This window comes from Chroicocephalus ridibundus, chromosome 7 (assembly GCF_963924245.1).
Source record: "Chroicocephalus ridibundus chromosome 7, bChrRid1.1, whole genome shotgun sequence".
Lineage (NCBI taxonomy): Eukaryota > Metazoa > Chordata > Aves > Charadriiformes > Laridae > Chroicocephalus > Chroicocephalus ridibundus.
The window spans coordinates 7,742,868-7,758,784 of NC_086290.1; the positions used below are offsets into that span (position 1 = coordinate 7,742,868).

Here is a 15,917-nt window from a genome sequence, read left to right on the forward strand (position 1 = left end):
GGATTATCACAGAATTAAATTCACTCTGTAGAACTGGCCTTCACATCTCTTCTACTACTGCGATACTTCCTTTCAAGAACCTTGCAGTACACAGCTGAGGATAGATTCCCAGAGACATAGTAACAAATGCCATCTGCCAAGAACACTTACTCTAAATGTCTGATTTTAAACCATTAAATACATGTTGTTGTATAGTGCTGGAGGTTTTTAAAATCCTAATGTCTAATGTTTGGAATATACTGTGGATGAACAACCCACCAAATTAGGATTATCTCTTCCTGTAACTAGATATAGTTAGAACAAGTTAAACCCTACTGCTTCAGACTAAACAACTGAACCTAAACTAGATCTCACAGTCAATTTTGTTAATCTTATGCAAAACATTACAATACGGTTGTAAATCATTGTAAATATCATTAACTTTTCTGTTGTCTTTTAATTTCTTACTCTGCAGCCTGTAAATCCAAGATTTAGATTTTCATCAAATTAGCAGGGCCAGTTTCAAAATTTCTCCAGTCAACTCTTCAAATAACTGGTATATTAGTAAAGGAGTACAAAAAAACCTTATTTTCTCAGTTTTCCCAAGGAAAAAACCAACCAAACAAAACCCCAGCAGTGTAGATCTAACCACCAACTATCTTACAAATTTTTAATTAGCATGACAAACACCTACATGAGTTCTCAACCTGCCTCCCTCCCCAAAACTGAGTTACTGCTCCCCCAGCAAAAGCCCCTCACACCCCGCTATTCTGCTGGTTCCTTCTCCTTAGGGAAAGTGACACTTTTCAGAAAAAGATAGTTTAGAAGCTTTTCAAATAACAGCAAAGTCAACATGCTTTATGAGTAAGTCACTAAGGATCATTTCAATTTTGTTAGGAGCGAAAAATGAGCAGCAAGAAAAGCATTTTGATGCCCCTCATACATTCATAGAACTAAAACCATAATAGTATTTTGCTCTAAAAATACAGACTGGTATGAAGGTAAAGTCAGGAAAGCTAGATTATTTTATTTTAATTCTCTAAAGTATTTATGCATATTTTGTCCAGTATTTAGGAACTGCTTTAAGTGTGTTATATCATCTTAATAGATTAGTCTTCAGATGTACCTCTGGCATGTGTTAATAGAATTATTAGCAATTATGACTAACATGCGGGAATTCAGCTAAAACACCAGAACTTACAACTGTTTAATTTTTCTAAATATAAAAGCCGATAAATTATGCTGCATATTCATCATTTTTCTGTCTTACTGATGGCGGACAGCACTTAAGCAGTTTAAAACTGCCTCAAGTGCACTGTAACACTAAAAAGTTAAAGCAACTAACAAAACCCTTCTTCCTGTTCCCCAGATATCAACCATTAGCAAATTCTTCATCTCATACTACCACCTCTATTAAAGCTGTATTAATAAAAATTTAAAATCATACTGTGTCTGCATAGTACCCAAAAGATTTTCTTTTCAACAGTAAGTTACTTCAAATTGTTTCAGAAACTTCAGTAACGTGATTTTTACCTGGAGGTCCCGTGATATTTCAGCTGTGGGAGGTGGTGGATATTCTTCACATACAGCAAGGCTCCGAACTAACTTTAACTTTGTGTTTGACTAAAGGAAAGTATGTAAAATTAAAAAACTATGGCTTATAAAAAATAATATAAATATACCATAAGCCGTTCTTTTTCCATTCATTTTATCTAAAACAAAATGGCTGAAAACTGCATTTTTAATATTTTCAACAGAATAAATGATTTCCTTTAGGAAGAAAATACCCAAGCAATTGCAGCTTTTGAAGGCACTGTCAGCACAATAGAGCACATCTAATGAAAAGTAAATAAAATCTTTGGGAACGTGTTTCTCTCCATAACAATAAAAAGCCACCAAAATATAAAGGCAAACCACAAAAGCAGACAACTAGGCAAGACAAATATCCAACAGAATAAAACAAAGCTTCAATGCCAAAAAATAAAACTAAAGGTACTTTTCACAAAGTAACAAAGCTTCATCAAGCATGAAGGGCTTCCTTAGCATGCCAGCACACAAGTGTACTGTACCTTCGACCTTTTTGCTGTCTGTCCAAAAGACTGCACTGGCCGCTGAATGATAGGCACAACAGAAAAGGTTTATATTAAACTTAATAGTACAATTTTATTAATGCAAAAGTCTGTAGAAAAGAAAGCTTTAACAGTTATTACTGACATGATGGTCAAATCCGTGAAAGGAACAGCAGGTGCTTTTGGCTGAAGGATTATATGTTCTCCCATTTTCATTGTGCTTGTCCTTGATTTCTCCTCTTCGTTTATCAACAATAGATATTACAGGACTTTAACAGGAAGCAAGCATTAGTCTTGTTCAGTAAGATCCAAGCAGTTTACTCTCTCAGCCAGCTCCTACATTTTTAAATTTTCATGTCCTTATTTCCTTGGCAACATAACATGCTTTTTGTAAGTTTTCTTCCTATTCCTGAAACCTACCTGGAAAAATGGTATGTTCCCCCTCTACCAGGGAAACAGATGATGACCTATCATAAGCATGTTAAAACAAATGCTTTTTTTTCTTTCATCTTAGGAGCTATGAAAAAGGGACTTTAAAACAGGCTACTGGTCTTTTTTTCCCCCGCTTTAATTTAGTAACTTACTGTGCATTAATATGCTCTTTCTCCTCACAGATCCCTTCTTTTATTACTATTTTTTCTCTTAAAAGAAAGCTTTACCAGAATTTTGCTACAGTATGCATGATTGAAAGGTACATTTGAATCAACAAAAGCGTTGAACAATTTCTTAACTGTATAGTTAAAGCTAACTCAACCCTCTGTGACAGTTACACAGGAACAGAAGCACTTAGAGTGGCATAACATAACTGAAGTACTGGTTTCGCTGTAGAACTAGAACTGATTAACAGACAAGCCTTAACAGAACTGGTTTTACTGAGCACAGGCCTAATATTTGTAAGGAAAAAGTAACATTGGTAATATAATGTCAAATGTTGTTTAATGGACAATATTTCCTCCTTTACGAAAGGGGTATCCTTTCAGAAGGAAACCAAATAAAAATTCTGTTTGAAAACCATATGAAGACAGCCCTCCCTGCCCGAGGCTCACAGGAGCAGATGTTTATCAGGTGCCTTAATTTCTTAGCAGGACATACATGTTGCTAAAAAGAACACCTAACCTAAAGTAAAAGGTTCTACCAGGCCAAGGCAGAAGAACCACTATCTCTCATTTCCTCAAGTCCCAAATGTCTTTTTCGGATGTTGTGCCAGCTTAGCTGAAGAGCAGCAGAAGGGGAGCTCATTTAAACTCCCCTATACAACAGGATTTTAAGTAGCAGCACTGAAAACTAACTGAACTCATCATCAGTTTTTTTAAAGGAAGCTTGCAGAGCTTTTGAGCAGCATAAACAGTTCAAGTGTTCTCATACCTGGAACAATACAGAGACTTTGAGTTTTACTGTCACCTGCAAAATATTTTTTTCTTTCGATCAGCTATGCTGAAAGCATACATTGCACGTTGAAAGCTGGCACTCTGCATAGCCCTGGCAAAGTTTCTATTATACCAAGCTGCTACACTTTCAAGAACTGGATGATTTCCCAGCCTCATATCAATTACTCCAGCATCAGTTATCTTAGATGGGTTCAAATCAAGTAGTGTAAACTTAAAATCAATTCAGCGCTGCCAATGGAGTCCTCAGTTCACTCTCAAAACAACAGGCAAAAGAATCTACACTTGGGCAACTTTTGCAAAATTTTGGAAGCTTTGAAGACAGTATGTAACTCAAAAGAGTATACAGAAGCAAACACCCCAGATCCACCATGGGAGGCGGGGGGGGTGTGTAGATGACACAAGTTTGGTGGTACATTCCTTCAAGTGTTTTAGGTGTGTTGTATCTCATTTTCCATCTTGCTTGGAGAATTAGAGTTCTGTTTCCAGGCTGGAAAGCCAACCTAACTGACACTTTCAATTATGCTGCCTTTAAAGATTTTTTTTTTTTTTTTTTTTTTAAATAGTTGTTTGCAACCTATGGGGAATAAGTTAATCAAAGCACTATAGGATATTCAGGGTAGTAAACTAAGGTATTTGGATACCATGGTACTCAATTTCATGAGCACTTTATAATTTTTGGGGACCAACACACCATTGGGAAGAGCTAGGGGGCCACTGTAGGAGGGAGATTCTCCCTTGACTGAAATGACTCAAACCTCAAAGTTACATGAGATAAGTATCATCCCACCCATCATATTAAGACTTGTTATCTAGAAAGAACTGCCTTGTAAAACAATCCAGGTGTGGATTTCTTGCTTTTCTGCATGACTTCAAGGATGTCAAAACCTGAAACACAAGCCCCCACATCCAGCTGTAACTGTGAGGGATAAGCACCACGCACTTGACAGCTAAATACCAGAACGAATCTGGTCTGGCTGGACTGCAGGGACAGCTAACGTGAGAAAAGGCCTATGATATAAGGTCTGTGCCTGGAAATACAAACCCTGAAGTCCCGCGATATCAACAGTAACTGCACTCACAAAACTTGAAGATAACTACATTTCCACTGGAATTCCAGGACGACGGGTAGTCAATGCATGTTGTAGCTGTTAATGCACATTTTCTCTTTTTTCAGGTCTCTGTATTTTAGTAGGAGCAAAACTTAGTAAATGCAGAAAATTAGGACAGAACTAAAATACAGAGATGCTTTATGTTCCCCATTTGTGAAAAACAATTTATAGCTACTTTAGAATACATAATCTTAGTGAGTGCAAATTAAGCAATTTATTTGCAGCTCTCCAACACTTTCACCGACCTGAAAAAACACTATGTTAATGAAAGCAAGATTAAAAATAAATTTATGTCCCATTTAAAGTCATTATGGGTATGATTTCAAGACAGTGTTTAAAAGCAAATATTCGAAACAATTGCATAATGAAAATAATAAGTAGGTTTTTTTGTCTTAAAAAAAAACCAACAAAAACTTTTAAGACCAATCACTATGCTTCCACATTTCCAACTACAAAATAAAAAGGGAATTTAGGTAGAGTTTACCAGACACGTATAATCATATATATCCAGGCTTTCAGTAGGAGTATTTGCCTGGTTTATTTTTTCCTAATTAGCTCCACAGATCATATATATTAAATACAAAGTAAAGCTCTGGAGCTGTTACACGCCTTCCTCTATCATCACTATGGTATCTAAATGAGTTGGATAAAAACGGGTCAGGCACAAGATGGCAAACTTAGAAGTGTGAAAGGTTTTGTAATAAAGTACTATATATATTTCTGAAGCACCATTTGGACATTTCAGAGGACAGGCATGACATGACAGACCTGAACAAAGAGCGTTCTAAGGACATTCAGTTTTTCACCTTTCTTCTAAATTAGGTCTCAATTTTATATCCAGTTAAGGACTACAATCCTAACAACCGCAGATAGCTTTGTAATACTGAAGGAAAGAACAGCGTGGTCTATGGTTACTTGCTGTCCTGTATATAGTGAGTAGTGACAGCAATTTTCCATGACACAGTCGCGGATGACTGATGGAAAAATAGTTTCAACGTTCGACACAGAGGCATTTTCAACGGTTCAACAGTAACTAAACGGAATCTGCTCAGTCATTTATCTATTAAAAAGTATTAAGTCACATATTTTGGAGACAAAGACAGGTAAAACCTGACAAGACCAAAACAGCTGGCGAGGACACAAAGAAAGGCTTCATAGAACTCAAGCTGTGGAACAGACAGAGAAAAAGGTCTGTGCTAGTATGGAGGGAAGAAACTTGTAGAGAGAGATGTGTCTAGTTGCTAAGTAAAAAAATTCATCTAATTCCTCCAAAGGACAGGGATATCTGCTTAATTAGCATAAATCCAAAGCAGAATTATACTCAATATAACATTTGCCTTGTCCCTATCATTTGACAGACGCATACAACTCCTGTATTCATGTACCAGCCTCCATCCTTCCACAAGGCTTTTTTTGTTGGTGGTACATGGGTTTTACTCTCCACAGCCTGCAAGTGCTTTTTCTGATATGTAGTGATATGCAGCTTGCTTTCTCTCAGTCTGTTACTGCCTTGGAAATCATCGTCCCATCAAGGATATCTACTTATTAATTGTTATTTTTCAGTGCAGAGGTGACAGTATTTAAGACTAACATTCTTCTTCCCCCCATTCCCTTAACGCATGGATTGTAGAATAAATAAATATATATACATAAACCAATGTGAATTCTTGTGGAGATCTTAAATATTGTTTTGGTTCTTTGTAAAAAAAGTCTTCCTAATAGTGAATAAAAGGCACTATCCTGCAAGATAAATCCAGGTGGTTTATTTAATTTTTGTCACTATTTCCTAACACATTAACTTTGTAACAGCAGTCATTACAGTGGATGAAGTATTACCTGTCCCACCACCCAGTGACAAAGGCAAAAAACTCCAGACCCTGTATTCTAGCTAATTCAGAATTAGTATGTTGTCTCCCACCTGTTAACCTTATCCAGATCAGGTGGCAACAGTGACTGGTGAACCAAAACCTTTTTGGTCACAGAAACTACCATAGTGCTGACATTACTTCCGTAAAAGTACTTTTCATATGAGTGCCTCCTATTTCCAGTCTCGTTTAAATGTTACTTGATGGTCATTTCAAAATATGACAATTTAAAAATCTTCCCTAATAACCTCTATATCAATTATACTACTCTCGCATTGCTTAAAGAAATTGGGAGTGCTAGCCATGTACTCTAATAAGATATTTTTCTAATGCACAATGTACCTCCAACAGTGTATGCAGCAGCAAATAGGTTACTAATGCACAATATCTCAAAATAATCTGGAATTTAGAGACACAGTTACATTTCAAAATATTATTACCGGTTTCTGGAACTGCTAAGATCCCGAAACATACCTGAACGCAAACCATGATAGGTTTAGACAGAGGAAGGATAACAGCCTGTTTCTTACTTGGCCGTAAAGAAGTTAGAAATCAAGTGATAACTGTACTCAGGAATATTACTGTATTTTGCCAATAGGTGTGAAACCTATTAAGCAATTAGCTACTAGCTAAGAAAGCCAAACCCAAACTCCATACAACTCCCACCCTCCAACCCATCCTCTGATATACTCAATTAGTAAACAAAAGAACACAACAAATTCCAATAAGATGCTGATAATCTTCTCTAGCATTTCTCAGCAAATCCTTTGCTCTTTTTCCCCACTGCTACAGACTTAACTCGCACTCAATGAAAAGTAGTACATCCAGTGAAATTTCTCTACGCAAATTATTTAATCATCCATTAGTTAAAAACTTGCTGACTACTCTACTGTTCCCAGAGGTTTTGTTTGCTATGGACAGGCCAAAATTTTTGGTTTGTATTTTAGCATAAGACATGCTTTCAATGAAAAAGCCTCAAATATATGACATATATTTGCACTAGCAGCTACCACAGTACAAATGACATTAACATTTACTGACTTCAATTGGTGCAAAGGGCTTACATTAACAAGGTTCCACTTTGTAAACAACTGTCTTCCTACCACTCTGGAAAGCAACATCCTCAGCCTACAAACTCAGTTTTTAATTACACTGCTCATGCAACAGCAATGTTCTGATTCTGATGGAGGCTCCTGGACACAACACTCACGTCACCACTAAATGAAGACCACAGTAAAGCTGTCTCCATCAAACAGCCTTCATTACACAGTTGTTCAGTTCATCCTGCATACGCCAGAAAATTATTTCAACCACCAGCTATTATTCCTGTTCAAGAACAAAAACAAGCAGCCAAGCCCCTTGCCAAACCCCCCAGCCATTGACAGCCCCGGCCAATTCATTTCTCTAGACTAGGGCTGACTATACAGCAACACTTGTTTGCAGGAAGGCAGATTTGCCACTTGGTCTCACAGAAGTTTCCATGCCAAAATTTGTTGAATGAGAAAACGTGAATGAGATTTTTCCCAAGTTACTAAACTGTATGAAAATAAACAAGCCTTAAATTAATTTTTAAGGCTCACTACTGGGATATTCCTTTGATTAAAGAAAACACCAGCTCAGCTGTAACATCTACCAGCTTTTCAGTAGCAGTTACTTCTCATAGGCTATAGAAATATTTCATTTTAAGGATTTATTTTTTTCATAAAATTATCACTGATGCCATCCTTAATAAAGCCAGCAGATATTAAAGTGTAAAAACCGTGTTGTTATTACAGTGGTCTACAAGATTTATTTGGAAACAATTTAACATAGCAGATAGAGCTTACTTCACTCAGTGGAATATTGAATTGTTAGTCTTGAGCAAAACTACTCCCAAAAGAACTCAGTTCTCAATAACAAGAATCTAATAAGCTACTGCCCTGTTTTTGCAACCCACAAGAGAATACTGCTATAGCCCATATCCCAATTAGGATTTTTATCAGAAAATTGTTTATTATTAACCCACAGGCAAAAAATTCCTATAGAAAATGAGCTTTTGTCAAACACAAACTTTCATGTTTTCTCTTAGAAATTTGCCCCATTTTCTAGGTTATATAGAAAATTTCAGCTGCTTTCCTTAACTCCTCACCTCATCTAAGACACGTACAGTCTTCAATGCCTAAGTGGGCAGCCTCAGCCCAGAGTTAGCTAGTTTGTCCCATGTGAAAGAGACCCATTTTTCAGGACTCTTGAGCATAAACACTAACTGCACAATTAAACCTCAGGGGTATTAAATCTGCTTCCATAAATCCGTTCTTATTGGTGCATTCTCCTTTAACACAAGATATTTCCATACTATTTTCCCCTCTCTCTTTCTCACTTGAAATCTGATGCCACAATTTCTGTATTTATTACATCTCCCACCTTGCAAAGGCCACTCATTTATATGCATCAGTTCCTCAGTGTATGCATGAGGACTGCCTAAGCTTTCCTACCTAATAAAACATGTACCAAAATTGTCAAGTGGTGAAGGTACGGGGAGTACTGGCTAGTAGCCAAGATGGGATGATAGCTCACCAGCTCACTCTGCCATTGACGTAGGGAGAAAAAGGCTGGACCTTCTGCTGGTGGCTAGGGCAGGACCCAGACCTACTGGCCTCAGGAGCTCTGCTGATTTGATTCCTCTGACACCTGGGGATTTGGATTACCTACATCCGATTACTTTAGCCTCATACTGTACAGCTCTGCTGTAAAAGTTACACTTGAGCCACCTGTAAGCTGCACATAGCCCAAGAGCCCTAGATTGGTCACCTCTACTCAGGGCAGACACACTGAGCTGTGCTAGTGTTTTGGTCACAAAAGCAACGCTCAACATTTTAGCATTTTTAATTAAACAACATTATTACTATATAGTGTATTCTTAACACAGCCCAGTCTCTGAAAATCTGTCAGAATCCAGCAACAGCAAAAGACAGTTTGAGTGATGAGTTTTTCTCTTGTTCTGCTACAATGAAAAACAACTCAATTTCACTTGTGCACTCAGGAAAACACAAAGATGGACAAATTGTACGGTTCCCATCAAAATCATTCATCTACTTCAAGCAATTAAAAATGGCTGACTCTCACATTTACATGAATATAAACAGAAAAGTGGGGCAAAGGAGGAGAGAGGAAGCAATAACCATCCTACTTGCTTTGCTAACACTGGTCAAGTTTTCCCTGACTTGTACCAAAGAAACAGGTAAGAGGACCATGAGAGAGGGAGAACGCATACAGATTCATAACATGATATACTAGTGAAAAAATTCTTACCGGCATATTGTTTTTGCTATCAGGACAATTTTCATCCTTTTCCACTTGAATCTGCTCCTGACTTCCTGATTTTGTAAGGTTTTCAACTGGGTCTGTATCTTTAAATTCAGCTTCTGAACCCTTCATTGCATCAGTTTCATCTTTTACAGTAAGAATATCAGACATCCTCATTAGAAAAGGTTATTTTAAAGTTCTATAAGCAATATGGAACCTTTAGGAAAGAAAAAGTGGATCATTGAGTAATTTTAAATGAATTTTAAAAATTACATACCTAAACAGCTACCCAGAATAAACATGATTTTGCTGCAAAAAGGATTCCCCCTCCTGTTACGATATTTTTTCCTGTATTGGAGCGAGAGAATCATCATTTTCTTTTTCACCACTTTTATCAAGAGACTTATAATAACAGACATTTATACAAATGAGAACTAAGAGCTACACTATAGGATAATGCTTGCACATTTGCCCTTCTGTACTTTAAATAATCACCTGCGCATTCAGATACTCCAAATCAAACTAGTTTCTCCAACAGAAACAAGGGAAGCTCTTCTCATTTGAAAGGACAATTACATATAGATTTATTTTAAAGGGGCTGAAAGTAAATATATGAATCATAACACAACAAGTGTGCAAACATTCATAAATTTCATTAAAACTTTTAAGTTTCTGAGCGCCCAGGTAACAACTGGACAAGTTCTGAATGCAGGAACTATCCTACCTTCTAAATGTAGCAAAACTAGTCTTAATAAAATCAAGCACTGTCTCAAAAGCAATAAAAAAAGGCAGAAAGACAGCTTTGTTAATTAGGATAATAACAACAATTATAGGTAATTATGATTTATAATAATAATTTTAAATACTACATAAAGATAACTCTAATGATTAAAGCTAACAGAACCACCCCAATTTTCCCTAAGAAATAAGAAATAATGACAACTTTTTGTCATTAATCAGCTACAGTACAAGATGCAAAACCAAATATTTTCCATTTCTTAGGAGAACCAAATAAGATCTGAATGCTTAAAATCCTTCACAGAAAACAAATAACAATCAAATAACATTATGGAAAAATCTAAGTATCTGATTTAGTACCTGATATGTCCTACAGTTTGGGGATTGTGGTCTCCCACAAAAATAAAATAAAACAACCCAGAATTCCTTTTCACAGTTGTCAACCAAGATGTCAGTTGTAATGAACCATCTGGAATCTGGCAGGAGGAGTCCCATGTCCTTATCCCCAGTGTAGAGTCCTGGACAGAACTATGTTGTCTTGAATCAGCAAGAACATCCCTTTTGAATGCCTAAAAATCAACAAAGGAAATACATGATACTTTTATTTGGAGTGGGAGGGGACAGGGAACATGATGACCGCCAAGAACTTCAATATTCATTTCAAGAAAAAAAAAAAAACCCACCACAGAAGAAATCAGCATTTGTCCTATCTATTCATTCTACTTGCTTTATCTAGCAGTAATAACATTTTTCATTAGACTTCCAAGATATTTCCATATTACAGAATTAACAAGTAGTCATGATAAACATTTTGTTAGCATTCCTAGTGAAACTCTGTTTCTATAAACAAGCAGGTATCTTCCCAAAAACACAGTTTTGAGACAAGCAGCCCAGCAGGTATGGAGGAGTAATAGGCCATGAAATCTCAAATCCCTGTTAGCATAACAGCATTTTTCTCTTTGTCATAATTAATAATCTACAAGCACAATACATAATCCATATTTTAGGCAGCTTGAATTACAGAAGACAATTTTCAACAAAGTTAATTGCCCCTGAATGAGGATTTACAAATTTCTACAAAACCGACAATGTTCCATCTTCCCTCATTTTCAGTTTTGCTTTTCTGAGAAATAAGGACTATCACCACCCACAAGGAAGGACGCATTTGAAGTAGAAGGCAAGAACAGATTATCTAACAGCAAACAAAATGTAACCTCTAAATATATAAAAAAAAAATCCTAAAGCAAAGAACACAACTCTTTTTCAAAACACGCAAAAGATACACTGAAATAAAATAGCTGAAAAGGCTCTCTGTATTGCATTCCCCAAACGCTTTTCTCATGACTAGTCAGAGGCTTATTAAAAACAGTACAAGTGATAATAAACATCAAGAACACCTTCTTGTCACCTCAGTTGAGCCACATGATAATTAGAATTATTTCAGGAACACAAACAAACGTGAAAAACATCAGAATTGTTTGAAGTGACATTAGGAAACAAATGAGATTTATTTCATGGTTGTAAACACGATTTTAATCAATGTAGGTGAAGAACCTCCACTAAACTGTTCTTTTTCAAAATGAAGAGTTGTAGTACATGCAGGAAGAAAGGATGGAAAGACAAGTCGTGCAACTTGTCTCCAACAAGTTGCATCTTAGTTGAAAGAATTTGAAAGCATTTAAGCATTCTGCAGTGTGAGGTCACTAGAAAGCAATTAATATCAAAATTACAAAGTCAGGCTGTGACAATGCCCAGCCTTTTATCAGTTATAATAATTCAGTGTAATAATTCAATAAAGAGTTTAATAGAAAATATCTTAACAGAAAACTTGCTAAATTTAACACTGACTTTACATGAGAGAAAAGCCATACCCTGCTTCAAGAGAAACCTTCAGAACTGAAGATGGGAAGCAGGATTTACAATGAAACAAAATAAAGCAAATACTTTATATTCTCTACATTCCACAACAGCATCACCAGCTTGCATTCAAACACATAAAGATACTGCAATCTCTTGATCCCTTCCTGGAAAACAACTGTAAAACCAGCAGAAAGCAATACTTCAGAAGATACATGCACAAAAAGAATGAAGAATAAATATATTTCTCCCTTGCCCCCAAATAAACCCTGCAAAAGAGATTTGGGTAAGAAGAATTTTAAATTCTCATTTAAACAGTATGTAGCACCCAACACCTCGTCCTGAAGATAAATAGTTACAACTCTGAGGAGAACACCTCGTCGTGCTGAACTACTCTCTCAGTAGGACCAAGAAGACAGTGATGGCATGAAAGACCAGGGCAATGGCCCACAGACTCCCAGCTTTCCTTGCAGGTGAGATTAAAGCCTGGCTACAGGTACTTTTTTAGATCTGAAGAAACATACAGTTTGATAAGAGATATGAGATACTATAAACATTTGATGTAATAAATCTTACTGCAAAGAAGTATGGAAAAGAAAGATAAAAGATGGGCTGTGATTCAGGCCTGTAAAAGACCCTATTCACTCAATGTAACGGAGGGGAAAGGATTACAGATAAAAGAACAAATTGGAAATAAAAGGATGCAGAAATGCAACAAAGGATATGCAGTATTATTTGCTTGTTGAGTTAGTTTTTCCAGACAATCCAGATGGTGATTTAAGATTATGAAGAAGCTCAGATTAACAACATTTACTGTAAACAAGACTTCAATAGAAATGCTGTTCATTTTTGTTGACTGACATATGATTTGTATTGTATTTAGAGAAATGTTAAAAAAGATTACAGGCTTGAAGACAGAAAAAAATTATGTCCAGTTACAAATATAATCTTTGAAATTAAATGGAATTTAATTGTTACTCCCTACACAAGTCACAAATGTAGCAACTGTAATCAACATCTTGAAGTCTTTCATTTAATTATATCAAATTCACTAAGAGCTCCTGTCCCTTTACACCACCATTTAAAAAAAAATAAAAATGGCTGCATACCCTTTTAGCAAAACTCATGCTGCAAACATATTTGCTTTCCTATGCCAACACAGAAAACTTATGCACAAGAAAAACGCCCTTATATTTTCTACAACAACCTAACTGCACATCAGCTTATAACTTGTTAGGAACAGATTTTCCACCTGCAGAAAGATTTAAAGCCTGCAAATTTTGTGCTATGTAACCTACAGTAAAATGGACAGAATCAAGGAAAAGCTGCGTGGTTTAATTGACACAAAATATTATGTATTTTTTGGTTCTATAGAATGTAGCTATTTTGAGTCAACTGGAATCATTATATGCACACCCATGAGGAAATGACAAAACCCTGTGCTTCAGATTAACAGCAAAACACGAATAATAGAAAAATGAATTTTTGCTTACCTGAAAAAAAAAAAACACACCACTTTTTTTTTTTTATTAATAACAGCCATAGATTCATTGAAATTGGTAATGCAACCTTGTGTTCTTGACCCACAATAGTCGCTTACTAGTACTTAGGTAATGTTCCATCCCTGAAGTTTCCTCCAATTCAGACAATTCTCATAGCTGAGATAATTTGACTCTAGTTTCTAAACTTGCACAAATTGGATTAAAAGGACTTAAGGAATTTTATGTGCTGCAGACTGGGAGGGGGGACAGATCACAGTCCATCCTTATGAATTCCACCTCTTTCACCTCCCCATACATTTGGATGATAATTTCTTGTGTCCCACGCAGGACAGGAAAAAGAAGAAAGCAAGAACACCTTATGAGTCGCTCTACTGTTTGGAGAAAAAATAAGTACTAATAAGCAAACTGATTAAGTCAATTTACACCAAGTCCCAACACTGGCCATAGACTAGATGGCAATATAAGACCAATATAGGTCAGCAGATTTTAATAAGAGGGACATGATACCTCTACACTAAAATTATCGAACAGTTGAAAGGACTGAATATTAGGGAGTAGAACATTACCTGGTTTTGCACTTCAAAATTCAAACAGCTACCAACAGATCTCATGAAAAAAGCCTTTCAATTTTAGTAGCTTCTATAGGTGACAACAACAGGTACCTACTTTAATAGACAAGTACAAGGACTTCTACAAGTACATATGAGTGGAGGATAACATGTTATATTTACTTTCCTTAACCTTCAGGATTGCTGTCTCCTTCTAGACACTTACTGCTGAAATGTATGCTCCTCCCCTTCTTCATCATATTGGTAACACTATACCACAACCATTCATCCTAAATTCTATTAATTCTCTTTCTGGAAAGTGGTAACCACTTTGTCTAGGCAACTATTCTGAATGTATGCCTCTTCAGAGAGAAAACTGTTGTTGTCAGCTGTGAATGGAGGTCTAAACTGTCAATGCTGTGCTCTCCCCGCTTTCTTTAGCGCAACCCAGAGTACAAGTGATAAAAAAGAAGACATCGAGCAAAGTCATTGCTGAGTTCTATGATGGAAGCCACCTGAATCATGATACATGGAAAAGCACTGGGTCCTTTGTTTCGTGTTCTGACTTGAAAATCGTCATATGCAAACCCGCTAAATTGACTTGTAATGAGTGAGGATATTTCTGGGAACAGGACCTACTCAACTTAATCCAATTTCTCTAATAGGCATCAAGACTTCCATCTCCTCCTTGTTGGCAGTGTACATGCAGACAGGAAGCTTTGCTCTGCCCATGATGAAAGAAATTGATTCTTTTTCTTTTAAAAAGAAGGTAAGAGATAGATGGTGATTTTTTTGTTCTTTGTTAAAGCTATTATTGATATCGCTGCTGTCGAACAGACCCCAGGAAGAGCTGTCAAAATAACTGGTATCAATCAAATTCAGGGCAGGAAATTGGATTAGAAGGGTGGGGGTGAAAAAAAAAAAAAATCTACATTCAACACACAAAGTGGACACACCGTCAGTAGAAAGGTAAAATGAGAATCTGTTTCTCAAACAGGCTTCTGCTCACCAGATATTTCAACAGAATTCTTGCACAGGTCTAAAGAGTATCCCTTGTTGTGGACAATATCCACCTACCTCATTTTTACTATGATTATAAGTAGTTTACGCCCTAACCTGACAGTCAAAATCAGTTAGTGCTGAATTCCCAGTAAGGCTTGTTGCAAGTCATTCAGGAATCTCCAGACTGTATGCAGTGACTTGTCTTAGCTCTCAACGTTTACTCTACTTACATGTAAAGCTGTACTTCTCTTCACAAGTTGCTTTAACTTTATTATTCGAGCATTAAAGGCTGGAACTTAATTATCCATCTGTACTCTTCCTGAAACCACACCAAGTTTATGTGAAGCAGTACAGACAATGCCATACTGTATATCTACGTTAAAGAAAATAAAGCAAAACCAATCAATGTATTACAATTTAAAGCAGGAAGTAGTAGTAGTTGAATTGTTTGCCTATCCCAGCACCAGAAGACCAGCAAACACAGGACAGACACGTGAGATATAGGACCAAGCAGCAGTTGGGGCAGATGGGGCAGTTAATAGTAAGGCACAGAGACAGGCAGTAAGAAAGTCTGG

General features: G+C 36.5%; 1 protein-coding gene across 14 annotated transcripts in view; it reads right to left on the reverse strand.

The window, feature by feature from the left end:
- The window catches only part of R3HDM1 (R3H domain containing 1), an 89,330-nt gene that overhangs the window by 47,511 nt on the left and 25,902 nt on the right, over positions 1-15,917 (reverse strand). For 11 of the 14 annotated variants that reach the window (XM_063342397.1, XM_063342402.1, XM_063342403.1 and 8 more), the window contains exons 2-5: positions 10,794-11,002; positions 9,702-9,912; positions 2,049-2,090; positions 1,513-1,602 (exon numbers count right to left, since the gene is read on the reverse strand). In XM_063342397.1, coding sequence (XP_063198467.1) covers positions 1,513-1,602; positions 2,049-2,090; positions 9,702-9,872 — 303 coding nt within the window. In that variant the 5' untranslated portion in view covers positions 9,873-9,912; positions 10,794-11,002. The remainder of the gene's footprint in view (positions 1-1,512; positions 1,603-2,048; positions 2,091-9,701; positions 9,913-10,793; positions 11,003-15,917) is intronic. The other 3 variants (XM_063342405.1, XM_063342400.1, XM_063342396.1) reach the window with 2 other exon arrangements.